At 39.9% G+C, this 14,970-nt stretch overlaps 1 protein-coding gene across 1 annotated transcript in view; it reads right to left on the bottom strand.

Annotated features, from left to right (window-relative positions):
* Positions 1-9,284: 9,284 nt before the first annotated feature.
* Positions 9,285-14,970, bottom strand: part of MYO10 (myosin X) — a 161,850-nt gene continuing 156,164 nt past the window's right edge. The window contains 3 exon segments of the mRNA XM_082047078.1: positions 9,285-10,725; positions 11,005-11,196; positions 11,567-12,019. Coding sequence (XP_081903204.1) covers positions 10,615-10,725; positions 11,005-11,196; positions 11,567-12,019 — 756 coding nt within the window. The 3' untranslated portion in view covers positions 9,285-10,614.

A 14,970-nucleotide genomic window follows, 5' to 3' on the forward strand; every position in this document is an offset into this window, starting at 1 on the left:
TGTGTTGCGTTGCCCAAAACCAGATGAAGTATTCCACATCATAGAATACCAGGTTGGAAAAGACCTCAAGGATCATCTGGTCCAACCTTTCTTGGCAAAAGCACAGTCTAGACAAGCTGGCCCAGCACCCTGTCCAGCTGAATATTAAAACCATCCAGTGTTGGGGAATCCACTACTTCTTTGGGGAGATTATTCCAATGGCTGATTGTTCTCATTGTGAAAAATTTCCCTCTAATGTGCAGTCAGAATCTCACCAGGAGTAACTTGTGCCCATTACCTGTCATATTTTGCACGCGACTCCTTGTAAAAAGGGAGTCTCCACCTTCTTTGTAGCCACCCTTTAAATAGTGGAACATAGTGATGAGGTCTCCCCTGAGCCTTCTTATCTCAAGGCTGAACAGAGTTCTCTCAGCCTTTCCTCACATGTCAGGCTTCCATGTCCTTTGATCATCTCTGTGGCCTTTCTCTGGACCACCTTCAGCCTGTCCACATCTTTTTTGTATAGGGAGGACCAAAATATGTGCTGTCACAAATGACAGGAGGGGAAGAATCACTTCCCTTGTCCTACTAGTAACCCATAGTTAATGCATGATTATTGACTCTGTACCCAGTCATCTCCACACCACTTCTTAACTTGTCTCTGCTTTGAAGAATTGCATCTTAGTCATTCTTCATATGGTAGCAATTCCATGACTTTGATCACCCTTTTTTCCCTTCCCTGAATCTTTTCCAGTTCTAAGATAACCTTGTGCAGTTCTAGTCACGTCATTACTGCATTCAAAGTGGGAGCAGGTTCTGAATTTAAGTAGTTTCATAACAATGCTCTGTGGTTTGCTTTGTGCCTTTTGTAATAATTTCTAATGTCTGATTTCAATTTTTTTTCCCTTTTCTTTCAAACTGCTGCAAAACATCAAGTTGTTGTTTTCCTGGAACTATTAAAGCTTCACAATATTGTCCATTAGTGATAATGATCAGTTCAGAGCTGCTCATACAGCTGAATCTGCGATTTGGCTTCCGCCCCACACACCTCACCTGTCTCACTTTATCTACTTGGAATTTATTCTAGCGTTTTGTCTTAAAGTCACACAGTTCTTTAGTGTACCCTTGTCCTCACTTTCCTGAATAACTTGATGTCATCACTAAACTTTGAGCTTGCTGATCATCATTTTTGCAATTCAGTGTTGAATAGGTTGAAGAGCACAGAGTTAAGAATGGACCATTTGCTCTTATTGTCTGTTCGGCATGTTCTAGCCAGTTATTTGGCCACATGAGGACTTGCCTTCTTTTTTGGCTATATAGCTTCCTCAAAAGCCTTAGGTGATGAATTTTGCCAAAAGTGTTTTGGAAATCTAGGTGAACTGGATTTCCCACATTCACAGGTCTGTCAAAGACCTTCAGCAAATTTCTAGGCTAGAGGTTTATTTTACAGAGCCTATGTTGCCTCTCCACAGCAGATTGTATTTCTCCAGATGTCCACTAATTATATTCTTTATTATAATATTTACTAATTAACATTAAAAGTTGCCTAGATCCCTCAAACTCTTTAAAGAATGATATGACATGTAACATACATACCATATACCTTTCATTAATTCTATTTTCTGCCTGAAGCTTCATGCGTGCTTTTGTGAACTTTCTCAAGGGTCTCTTCTCCAAACTCTGATATCTTTTATAGGTACTGTTCAAGTGTAGAATAACTTTGCAACTAATAATGGGCAAACAGTTTTCTCCTTTGATGCATATTCTCTTAGCCTTTCAGTATCCAAAAGATTTTTAATGTGGAGCATTGTTGAAACTACATCCCAAGCTGTTTATTTTTAATTAACTGTAGTATATCATAAACTATGGAGCAGGAACAATGTAAGTGTTGTCTTATGTTATATAAAATGTTGTTAGGACTAGGACACATAATTTTGGCTATTTTACATACAAGTTTGTCTATCAGTTAAAATGGCAGGCACTAACACTCCTATTCTAGTCCCATCCAATGCCACGTGCTTCAAAAACACAGCATTCAGTTTAATATTCGAGGTTTTGGGCTTCAATACAGCTATGTGGGTTGTTGCAGCTAACTAACTATATTTAAAGGAAATGAAGGGAAATTCAGAAGCATAATTGCCAGTTTGTCTCAGAGAACATCAGTCATCTCCCAGAAACACTATTTCAGAGGTTGCCCTCTGCTGTTTCTTTCAGCCATCAGCCTTTTGGCTTTTTCTTTTAGCTTCTTGAAGTAAACACAGGATAGCAAAATGAACGTGGTTTGAAGTTTTGTGTGTCAAATCCAGCCAAGTATATCTTGTCTCAAATTATCTTTTACAAAAAGGACTTCAGTCAGTAAGATCTTGTTTGGTCTTGATTGTGCGATGTTTTTTTCTTATTGTTTCCTTATTTTTACTTTTGTGTTCATGAATGTGTGTTTTCCTTTATCTAAAAAAAGAAGAACAATTTATTGCAGAACTCACTTTTTAAAAAACTAATAGCCTGTCACCAGTAGGATGATGCTGTTGAGAGTGCTCACACTGCCTCTGCTAAAGTTACACCAGTCTGGAAAACAGAGCACTGGTTGAGGGTGTGGAGATCTGTGTTCTTCTTCAGTGCTCCCACTGTCCCGCTACACAAGAGGGGAAAGATTGCTTGGACCTTCCTGATACACTTAATAGTCCCTGTATCTTCCTGACCTGGTCTTCGTCTTCTCTGACTGAAGTCTTTACAGATGGGGATGGCCTCATATGTGTTTGTGCGGTGCCATGCCTAAGCAGGGTGCAATCTCAAACAGATTTCCCAGGTACTTTCCCAATATAATGAATGAAAAGCAGGAGACCTTGTAATTTACAAATCAAAACTGTGGTCGATTTATAAAACAAATCTTAAAAGAGGTCTGTGCTTGCAAAAGCTTGTAAGTGACCTTAAGATGAAATACTTAGTTGCTTGAGGTTATGAGGCTGCTTAGCATATACATAATTATTCTTGGTTGTGGTAAACAATATTAGTCAGTAGGACAAAATTAAAACTTGGTGCTTTTAACATGAGGCCTGCAAAGATGTATGTTTAGGGGGAAAAATACACTAAGGAGCATAGCATGCTAAACAAAATTAAGTTTCCCAATTCAGACTTCTCAAAATGCTCTTCTGATAAACTGAAATGTTTTGTCATTGGGCAGTTGGAATTCATGGGACCTAATTGGCCTTGTAAGCTAAAACTACCAGGTGGTAAAAGATAGAAAAATGTAACAAGAGTGACAGAATTATATGAATGCTGATGTTGCTTCTTATCCAGAAATGTTAGTGCTTGGTTTTTTTTCCTGACTGCTACATTATGCTGTTTCTTAATGCCCATAAACTCAAAGCTTTAAGAGTGGAACCCAACAATGATGTAATGTGTGGAAGAATCAGGCTTCATTTTTAGTTTTTCTATAATACAGAACCATGATCATAATCAGAATGCTCTGGTACCTCTACATCAGATATTTCTTTTTTGTATGGTTAATGTGTGTGAGAACAATAGTAAATGTTCCATTCTCAAATGTAGTGTTGTTCTTTTCTGAATTTTTTATAGAATTGAGCTGGTGTAACAATATATATTTCTGTGTTTTGAGTTGTTAGCCTGGCATTACATGGATGATAAAGACAGATCAACTTCAAATTAGAAAGGTTCATATCTCTGAGGTAACTGTCTAGGACCCAAGACAAATGAATTTGCAGAAGAAAATGGATGTTGACAGGCTCAACAGCTATAGTCAAAGCCAGTTAAGAAACAAAGCAAGCGTTTTTAGCTCAGAAATAGTATTGTGCAGCAGTCTTATAAAATATTTATAGAACAATTTATAGGTGCTTGACAACAAACTACGTAGCTGTTATTGTCTGTTTAATCATGCCATGTGAAGATCAATAAGAATGATTGATTTTCATGGATCTAATTTTGGACCTAATTACTGTAATCTCTTAGATAGTGTTATCTGTTTGAATATATGTGACAGAGAGTCAATAATGACTTTATAGGCTTAGCTCCACCCATTGGTGATCTCCATCTGCGTGCAGGCCAAACAGGCCAGCAACCTTTTTGAATCTAGCAATTGCTTAGAACTTACGAAAAATATAAGCTCATATGGCAGTTGTTATTGATTGGCAAGGAAGAATAAAAATTGCTGGGAATCAGCAAATTCACATGTGAGTCTTTTGGCTTTATTTGTAAGGAGAGTGATCTAATCCAAACAAAACTATACAAGTGGCAAAACCATACAATGCCGTAAATATTGTGGAAAGTAACTAGATGCATTTGATTATTTCATTGACTTTATGAACTTACTTTTTAGCACAGATTATGTGGGTAATCCATCAAGAGTTGGTTTGATGCTGTGCTTTGTTTAAAACCTGTAGTTCACGAGACCAAGATTCTCAAAGTGTGAAGAAATGTGGAACACACAGAACTGGAAGCAGTTGAGAATGGAGAGAAGACATTTACTGTGTTAAGTACCCAAACTGCAGCCCCAGCTGCTGCCAGGGCGTGCTGCAAACTGTGGTCTGTACAGCTCAGGCTGCAGGAGGGCAGGGGATGTGTCAGTGTGCTCTAGTGAGGGACAGTAGCAAACAGGTCATTTCACTTGAGGGTAAAAGGTAGAAATTGCTGGTGGCAATCTGTGGGGAGGACAGTTTGGTGCGATGTTGGGTTTAGTGAACTGACAAGCTCCTAGTGAGGAGTGGGCTCAGGTAATGCCTACCAAGAGAAAACTGGATTGTGAGCGCTGTACTGAGAGGTCTGACTGGGGTAACATGGGGTGGGGGGTTGGGAAATACTCTCTCAGAGTGGGGCATGTAAGAAAATAGTTAAGGAAACATCCTTCAGAATGCAAAAATTATATTGTCCCCTTTATATGGATTTACTGGAGTACACACAAGATCCTGCCTTATAACTGGGAAAATAGACCTTGTAGATGGGGTTTCAAAACAAAAAGACTTCTGGCATCTACTGTTTTTTAATTCTGACACAGACAAATGAGAAGACGTTTGTGATCTTATTGTTGGTCAGTTGGTAAATATCAGGAGTGTGACTCAGATCTGCCAAGGAGATGAGTGTGTGGGTGACTAGCAGCAAAGGAAAAATAAACAAATAAACCCGTATGGGAGAAAAAAGGAAGTTACCTAAAAAGTCTGAAAATCACTGTTTAAAGACACAGAATATAGGAGTTCTTACAAAAATGTGTAGGAAGGTGGTAAAAGGGAGGTTTTGTTCGTTTGTTTTAGAAAGGGACCTTACTAATATAAATCACTCAAGTTAATAATGGTGTTACCAGGGATGGGTTGGAGATCCTTTAGATCCTTTAAAATGTTTTTATTAGCGACATGATTGTAAGAACACTGTTTTGATGTGGATGAAGCAAAACTAGGTAGGATAATCATAAAGGAAGGAATGGATACTCTTATGGATAGGCGAAAGAGAAAGAAAAGTAATAACAAAGAATGAAATATGCTTGGGAACTAATTTAAAGGACTAGTTGATATCTTGTCAGTTGATTAAATTGGGTCCTTTGTCCCCTCCTTTTATCAGTCTAGAATTCCCCTGCAGAATTAAAGTGGTGTCACTATGAACAGTACTAGTGAGATTATAAGATACAGGTAAAGTGCTTCTAATTGATAAGAGTTTTAGACTGTTGTTCTGAAGAAACAGTAAGGTGTTCAGTACAGTGTAACATTCCGATCTCCTTTGTTTTTAAAGAACTGTAATGGATGCTGAAATATGTTATGATGCTGATTAGGGAGCATGGAGAACTTGCTTTTGAGAAAAGTTTATTAGAAAAAAGTTTTAGTCTTGCAAAATGAAGGCTGGAAGATGATGCAAATATTTATACAATGTATTAGAAGTGAGGAGTGGCTAAAATTATACATGGAGGAAAAATTATTAAAATCAAAAGGCTGTGCTGGAAGAGGAACAAATAGTCTAGTCAATAATCAACTTTAGACAAGAAATTTTGGAAAAATGTCCACAGAGAAGTTCAGGAACAGTTTTCTGAACAAGTCAATGAGGGCAAGCAGCACATCCCCCCCAACCCTGGCCTCCACACAATGTACATAAAGTATCACTAAAAAGCAGTGACTGTTCAGTTAAAAACTTGCAACTTTGGTCTTAGAAGTTTCATTCTTTGTTTTGTTGGTGTCCCTTTTCTCCAGCCCTTCTGATGCTTCATGTATTTTTTACTTTATGGTTGCCCAGAGCTAGAGATGGGGGGGGTTGCTGGCATGCCTGAGAAGCAACCTGAGTAGCTGTTGCTTGTCCTGATCACATGTCTTGTGGAGAGCAAGAATGACAAGAGGAATCTCTCTTCCTCTCTTATCTTCTGATAAAGGCCAGGTAAAATCATACTGTAGCTGGAACTGCTCTCCATATGGTTCACTTCTTTGGACTGCTGCTGCCCTCTTCTGCTTGCTTCCCATGACTGTTGTAATATGTGCAGTTTCTGATGTAGTGCACTAGAGGCCTTGTGTCTGTTGTGACGTGTTGTGGGAGATAATTCAAAGTGGATTCCTTCAATATTAAGATTTCTCAGATGTTTGCTTGTGATGTGAGTTTAACCAGCATTAATAACTCAATAGTTCAAAAGAAATTAGGGTAGATGGAAAGGCGGATGAATTAATTGCAAATGCCCATCCCCACAGTCTCACCTACCTTGCTGTGTGTGTGTGAAAGTACAGTTGTGCCACAGTACAGCTAGTAGCTGTATTCCTGTCTCTGATGGAGTGAAATGCAGTGGATTTCTAGGGCTGGGCACCATGCAGAATTAGTTACATTGAGGACAGTGCTGTCATATTTGGTTGGTACTCTGTATTTACTTCAGAGCTGGAAATAATTTGGAGTGCATGTGCCGTATGTGAGAAATCATCTGTCAGCACTGAAGAAGCTGCTACTGTTCTGCCCCATTAAAAGGACTTAATGCCAGCATGTGTGCGTGTGTGTGTGTGTGTGTGTGTGTGTGTGTGTGTGTGTGTGTGTTCAGTGTTTGTACTGGTGCAAACCTGTGAATACCTGTTATAGCCATATGCCTCAGAAATGTAGGCCTTGAAACTAGGTTTCTGATGCAACACTTCTTGGGTGAAGCAATTTCCTCTGCATAACTTGTGTAATTAAGCTCATTAAGAATTCTAGCACCCTGACAAATGGATGTGTATGTATTATGAGGTACAGGGAAAATGCTAGACTAAAGCCTGAGGCCATAGGTGGAATTCAGGCACGGCCAGCTTTAAGGTGTGTTAAGATAATACAATTGTATTTCCGCTGCAGCTGCTGCTCTGTTCTTAGGCTAGATGGCGTAGTTTCTGCCCAGCCCTTGCAGCACATCTGGGCTGCTGTGGTCCCAGGGCTTTCCTGGCTGTGACTGTATTCAACTGGGTGCAGCCAGAGGGTGTCGGAACCTGCCAAGTGCTCCCAGAGGGTTTTCATCAGGGTTGGTGTAACTGCCTGGGGGTGGTGGGTCTCTGCAGCTGGGCAGGTCTTAAGGGCAGGATGGGCACTGGGTGACTCCGCGACCACCGCGGCCATGCCAGCAGAGTCCCAGTGGCAGTTGATGGGCAACAGAGCCAAATGGCTGCTCTTCATTCTTTCAGAAAATATGTGAGAGTTTCAAATCCCGAAGACCACAACACGTACAGTAAAACTCCCCTTTGCCCTAGAGGGACTGGGCAAGGAATGGTGTTTCTCCTAGAACCTTTCAACTTTTAATACTCAGTTCTTTGTGATTTCTGATGCATTCAACCTAGAGAGTGTAGCAGTTGCGATACTGTGGCCTGTCCAGAAGTACAGATCTACTCTTGCATTTTAAGTAGTGGTAAGGTTCTACAGTATTTGTTCTTTCGAAAACACAAACCTTTATTTCAAAACAAGAATAAAAGTAAAAATGTATTCTGAATTGTGAGAAAAGTTCCCCTCCTCTTTTCAGATACACTCAACTGCTACTATAACAGAAGAGATCATAGGCAAGAGAGAATTTCTGGCTCTAGCAAGAAATTTCATGTATTCTTGGAATAAGATTTGACAGAAGCAAAATAATTTGCAAGAATTTTTAAATATTTTATACTTTAAGGAACATTCTTCTCACTTCCAAACCCAGTGTATCTACTGTGCAGTATTTATTTAGATAAACTGTGCATTCTTTCTTGTATCAACAGTTATAAAAGCTTTTATTTACCTCAACAGCAGTAACTGAAGACTTGCATGGCAGGTTGATGGAAGTGGCATGAATGAAGAGAAGCTCTTAGATGTAGTGACAGGTGCCTCTGTGTATTGACTAAGAGCAAACATCCCTCCTAGTGGTGGACAGCGTCCAGAAGTCAGTCAGGAGGTAAATGAATTGCGACTGGAGAAGTGGCATCAGCTTCTCAAGGCTGTGACTCTGAACAAGATTGTCCCCTCTTATATTGCTGTTTTTTTGACCAATTAATGATGATAATGTGTCAGGGATTCATAGAATCATTTTGGTTGGAAGAGACCCTGAAGATCATAAGAGTCCATCCCATTAACCTAACACTGGCACTAAACCACGACTTCTGTGAGCACATTTACAAACAGCACATAGATAAAACTGAAGCTTCCTGCTGCGCTGGCTGATGTATAAATGTGTCATTTCAAGGATGCCTTGATAAGAGCAAAAGCTAAGTTCTTTCTGAAAAACCTGCATATGGAAAAAATCAGAAATTTTACAGTCTCAGATACTCTCTGTGTATGCAGCTATACCCACTGGAGTTACAGCTTTCTCATTTTTCTTGTCTTCCTTAGATAAATTCGCCTTTGCTGGGAAGGTGGGGCCATGAAATCAGTAGTGTAATTCAGCAAGTATTTAGGGACTAAGGAGCAGTATCACAGAGGGAGGTACTAAAAGCATCTGCCAGTTGGAGGATTTCTCATAGCAAGCCTTGCAGTCCAGGAAGGCCATGCACACTTACGAGGGCAGCGCGTGCTGCACTACTATGCTGGGGCTGGCTACTGAAAACAAGCCATCTTACATCAGGGCCACACAAATAGCAAAAGCTTAACTTGCACATTCCCTGTGGAGTGGAAGTGCTCAGCAGTCCTTCCCCTTTGCCCTGTTGGAGTAACTGAGACATATCACATGATCAAGGAGGTAGTTGTGATCACAAGAGGGAAACCTGCTCCATTACAACACAAAGCACATGTGCCTTTCCAAGCAAAGGCATATATATAGTCTACGCTGTGTTCCTGGCTTGGCTCCTGAGAAGGCAGATGAAATTAGGGCTTTGCTGCAAGTCCAACTCGGTATGAAACAGAAGCAGAGCACATCACATATATTTCCTTTATTGCTGGACTTTTTTTTTTTTTAAGCACGTAGGCATGATTCCTTAGAGGCTGAGGTTTTTAATAACAGTAAGGTTTTCCAGGTTTCTTTTTTTTTTTTTTTCTGTGGACAAAAAGATACCTTTGATCAAAGTTTTGCCTTATATTACAGTATTTCTGTACAAAAATAAAAGTCAAAAAATCAGCTTATTATTAGCTGATATTGCCCAATTTATTTACAGGGTAGCATCAAGAACCTTCATCAGGCAACCACGTAAAACAGAGAACTCTACACTAAAGCAGTTGCACTGTATAACTTTGCTTTCTTAGTCAACTCTGAAGGGCTCTGACCTTTGGCAGTCAGTCTGGGTTGGAGAGTCCAGCCAGAATTACAAAAGAGTAATGTCCTTAAAAGAAAAAAATTAATATTAAAAACTCAAGTGGACATTATAGAGTACTGAACTGATAATTGTATTTCCATATTAGGGTAGTCTATAAATATTCTCAGCTACATCTCTCTTTATAATACAGCAGATACAGAATGCAGACTTCTGCTACTCATATGGTAATAGATATTTGCAATAGTAAAATCAATGTATGAAAATTTTGGAATTTTCTTGTTAATAAAACGGCTTATAAAGGAACCATACAATTGTAACAACTATAACTCTGAACTATTAAAATGTACAGAAAGACTGTTTACACCATTGCACATACTTATTCCCTTTGCTTCAAAAGACTTGTGAAATACAGAATAAAATCAGTCAAATTTTACTGACAGCTCAAATATGCATGCACAAGGTGCACATCCATGGAAGCAAGGGGAAACAAAATGTTGGCGTCCATAGGAAAGCTGCCAGCAGCTCTCCAAAAAATATACTTTGCTCTTCTTCCCTCCCCCTTCCCGCATGTATACAGGCCAGTAGACTGGTGCAGAATGGATGAATTTACCTTTGTTTTCAGTGTTCTGGGTGGACAACAAAAAATCCTCTTGACTTTTATCAGCAATTTTAGGTCAATACAAGTTGAATTTAATATTGTAAGGCACTTATTACTGCTTGTATTGCAGTGGATCAAGTCTTAAGGCATGTGTTACATCAACTGAAGATAATAATGCTTTGGAAAGTTTTGAACGAGCCGGCAGTTCTAGTATGTGACTACTTCAGTTGATTTTCCCCTCCCCACCCTGTGGTCTTTATAAAACAATGTTTGAAGATATTTTCCGTGGAAACTCTGGTTCTTTGTTAGCTTGTCAACAGATGTGATCAGTATCATCAGGTCATTTGGAGGCCAAGCAGCAGTTCTATTTAGAGCACAGCAGAACTGGTTTTGTTTTCACCTGGAGCTGCCCTGACTTCCATGACTACTCACTGATCGAGAGGTGCTATAGCGTTTTTTCACGATCATGCTGATGTAAGCTTTCATCAGCTTCGCAATGTCAACCACCTGCCAAGAGAGTATAAAGAGCAAAGTTCTCAGTAAGGTAACAGTACGTGAATGAATTTATTTAGACACTAACAATATAAAACTGTCGAGCTTTCAACAAAACCCTTTTGTGGTTAAAAAATAAAAATACTCAGCACTTTTATCTATCTCACCATGTCTTCCCTTTAGCTTTCCAGGGATCTTGAATAAATCTGTAACAATTGCAGCAATTACTTAAATTACTAAGTAGTCTGGCTATCAGAACGGGAAGACCACAATAACAAAATTCCTTGCTCTTACCTCACTAGTTTCAAAAAGCAGTTCTCTCTCATCCACCACGATCTTGTAGGTGTTGGCAAGCGGTGCACCAAATGACAAGATATGTTCATACTGAAACACCTCCAGAGGCCTTCCTTCCCCACGCTTGTAGACAGAAACCGCATCAGCACTGACTCCAAGCCACAACTCTTGCGGGAATCCCCCTTCTTTACACTAGAGGAAAAAATGTGGATTAACGTCAAAGGGAACAGCGGCAGCCACAGAGCACTTACTGTTGAGGTTCTTGTCTGTAACCATTTTGTAAGAAGTGCATATTGCTTGTTCCTGTTTGAACGTAGCCTTTACACTTTTTAAACTTGTTTGCAACCTATTAGGCTAGCATTCCATCCCTCTAGATTTTATGGTTAACTGGTGGATATAAATGGCTACAGTGCTTGCTAATGGGAGAATGCTTTTAATATCTAGCATTTTATTATATCAACTGTCTGAGTATTGTGATACTGTATTTATGGTTTCACTGCTCTGTACTGAAAACATCATCTATACAGTATAAGAGGTAGTCCAAGTGTTCAGGAGGTCTTACCTCTACGTCAAAGAGTGTTGAGCCATAGCCAGGCCATTCCTTAATCAAAGCCATATACTTTGCCATAGCCTGCTCCTGGTTCATCCTCTGGAGTTTTTTCCATTTGTCAATAATACTAGTCCTGGAAGCTGAGATTTCCTCTTTGACCCACATGTCTAACATCTGATCCTCCTCAACCTTCTGTTTGCTGACAGAGCCACTGCGAAAACTTCGTCGCAATGTTCCTTCAAGAAAGCTGGCGCGTTTCTTCTCAGCCTTCTCTGCTGCAGTAAATGTTTTGGTGGACTGTGTAATCCGAGACTTGAGCTTTTGCAAGGGATAGACCTCTTCCATTTCTGGCACAGTGGTATGCAGAGTGTAATCTCCCTGAAGGTACTGAAGGCGCAAAGCTGCAAGGACCTGGAGGGTTTCTTCAGGAGCAGGATAATGTCCTCGAATCACTGCTTCGTGAGCCTATTGGGAGGAAAAAGGTAACTTTTATGTGCCAGTCTTTAACCCAGTCTTTGAAAAGACTAAGACAAAAAGGGGAAGTAGACTTGTTGCCAGGCGAACTCAGGATCTGCAATAAATGATCCATTAAATAATTCAAAAGTGATTAAATATCTTGGCAAATTTGTTAAACTGGGTAGGACATGGTTTACCCGAAGAACAGCAAGGCAATTGAGGAACTTGCTAAATGGGAACTCCTGTTACTAGTACAGCTCTTAGTGAACTCTTACATAAGTGTGACTGAATTGCTAAAACATAAAATAAAATGTAAAGGGGGGAAAATCAGGATCTAAACACCTGACTGGGAGGAAGCCATCTATGTTTAACAGCATTAGGAAGAAATGGATATCCATTTTGCTTACTGCTATCAATAACCTGGCTGTGAAACCTGACATTCCCAGACAAACAAGCAAAGCCCTAGGACAGCTTTGTAATAAACCTCAGAGGGAAAACAGTAAATCTACAATGGGTCCCAGATAAGGTTAGTAAAACATATATATGCTATAGTGTTCTACAGCATCAGGGATGAGATTCTGGACCAAGACAACACTTTAAAATCCTAGCTCTTTCCACACCCAGCAGCTAGGAGTTTTTTCTTTTTTTTCAGATGACACTAGTACAGGAAACAAACAGGCCTCATGTCTGGAGATGCAGGAATTGCAAACAGTTCAGTAAACACACAGAGACAGTTCACATCCAAGAAAGAGCTGGTTCATTTAGGTATACACTTAAGATGGAGACAAAATGTGCCTTTAAACATGCAAGATGGTTTGCCTGGGATTGTACACATGCAGAAGCAAGAGCTGCATTGTGGAAATGGAAGTACAGTATTTTAATAAGAAAGAAGAACTAAAAGATTTTTTTTCAGTGCCTTATGAATTAAAGGATTTGGGCTTTAATGTAACGGAGGTTACAGAAGTAAAACTGATGACAAAAGTGAACATTCTTAATAGGCCAAAAGAAGTTGATGACTGACATCAAAAGCAGACGATTAGAAAAAAAAGAACAAAATTGATGTTAGAATGCAATGAATCACCTCTTTAAGATATTCCTGTAATATTAATCAAAGGGATTGAATGTGCCCTGCTTTATAACTGAAATACTATTCATCTTGGTAAGACATAAAATATTTGGTTAAACAATGTCAGCACAGAACGCTGCATGAAAACAATCTGCTTCAGCCAATGCGCTTGTTTTAGTTGTTCATACAGAAAACTACCTAAACCTGCCTTTAAAACCAATAATGTAATGTAAAATATCTGATGCAGAGCTCTCATGGATTTTTTTTTTACTGTTTGAACTTCAACCTAAACCAGACATTAACTGGCTGACTCCTCTACAAGTACAGTCAGAATGGCAGCATTTCTAAGCCCAACCAAGGCAATCTATTGCCCAGATCCTTCAGCCAACAATAAGCACTTCTGGATTGAGCTACAATAGTAGGCTCTGGAAGGAGAGTTTTGGTAGACTCATAATGTAATATAGTGCCTTAGAACCTAAACTGAGAGCAAGGAAGAAATACTCTATTAGAGTGAAGATGTTTCTGATCCTCTGAAAGGGGAAAAAGGCTTCATACATATGAAAACTGAAATATATCACATCTTGATCACATCAGGCTTGTTTACCAAGAGAAAGTCAGTGTCTTGGCATTGCAAATGCCTTACACAGAAATCTTTATCTGTCTAGTACCTGCTTGAAAGAAGCTGTCCACTGGAAGAATTTTTAGCCATTTACAATAGAGTAGAAAAGGAGAAGGTCAGTCAACAATAATAAATGCCATCAGTGACAGTTTCTGAGCAAGTTCAGAACCTCATGTAATAGAAATCCAACTGCTGATATATTTAATTTTCATTGTAAATCACAGTATCACAGTATGTTTGGGATTGGAAGGGACCTCAAAAGATCATCTAGTCCAATCCCCCTGCTGGAGCAGGAACGCCTAGGTGAGGTCGCACAGGAACATGTCCAGGTGGGTTTTGAATGTCTCCAGAGAAGGAGACTCCACAACCCCCCTGGGCAGCCTGTTCCAGTGCTCTGTCACCCTCACTGAGAATAAGTTTTTTCTCAAATTTAAGTGGAACCTCTTGTGTTCCAGCTTGATCCCATTACCCCTTGTCCTATCATTGTTTGCCACCGAGAAGAGCCTGGCTCCATCCTCGTGGCACTCACCCTTTATATATATATAAACATTAATAAGGTCACCCCTCAGTCTCCTCCAAACTAAAGAGACCCAGCTCCCTCAGCCTTTCTTCATAAGGGAGATGCTCCACTCCCTTAATCATCTTTGTTGCCCTACGTGGGACCCTCTCCAGCAGTTCCCTGTCCTTCTTGAACTGAGGGGCCCAGAACTGGACACAATATTCTAGATGTGGTCTCACCAGGGCACAGTAGAGGGGAAGGAGAACCTCTCTCGACCTACTAACCACCCCCCTTCTAATACACCCCAGGATGCCATTGGCCTTCCTGGCCACAAGGGCACAGTGCTGGCTCATGGTCATCCTGTTGTCCACCAGGACCCGCAGGTCCCTTTCCCCTACACTGCTCTCTAATATGTAATTTCCCAACCTATACTGGAACCTGGGGTTGTTCCTGCCCACATGCAGGACTCTACACTTTCCCTTGTTAAATCAAATCAAATTCCCTCATGTTTTGCAATATGGATTCATTCTAAGCTCAGCACATTCATTGTGGATTTATGCTCATCGTAGCTCTCTTACGGTTACTGCTGAGACTGGCCTGATTTGTTTTACTTCAATGCCTATGAAATACCAATAACTTTTTGAAAAGAGAAAACACTATTGTTCTATTAGTTCTGAACAGTTGCCAACGTAGGTCTCTAATAATTAATTTGCTTGCCAATTACACATTTTTCACTTTATTTCTTACACTTTATTAAGAAAATGGTATTGTAAGAA

This window comes from Streptopelia decaocto (assembly GCF_964273445.1).
Source record: "Streptopelia decaocto genome assembly, chromosome: 2".
NCBI classification, from domain to species: domain Eukaryota; kingdom Metazoa; phylum Chordata; class Aves; order Columbiformes; family Columbidae; genus Streptopelia; species Streptopelia decaocto.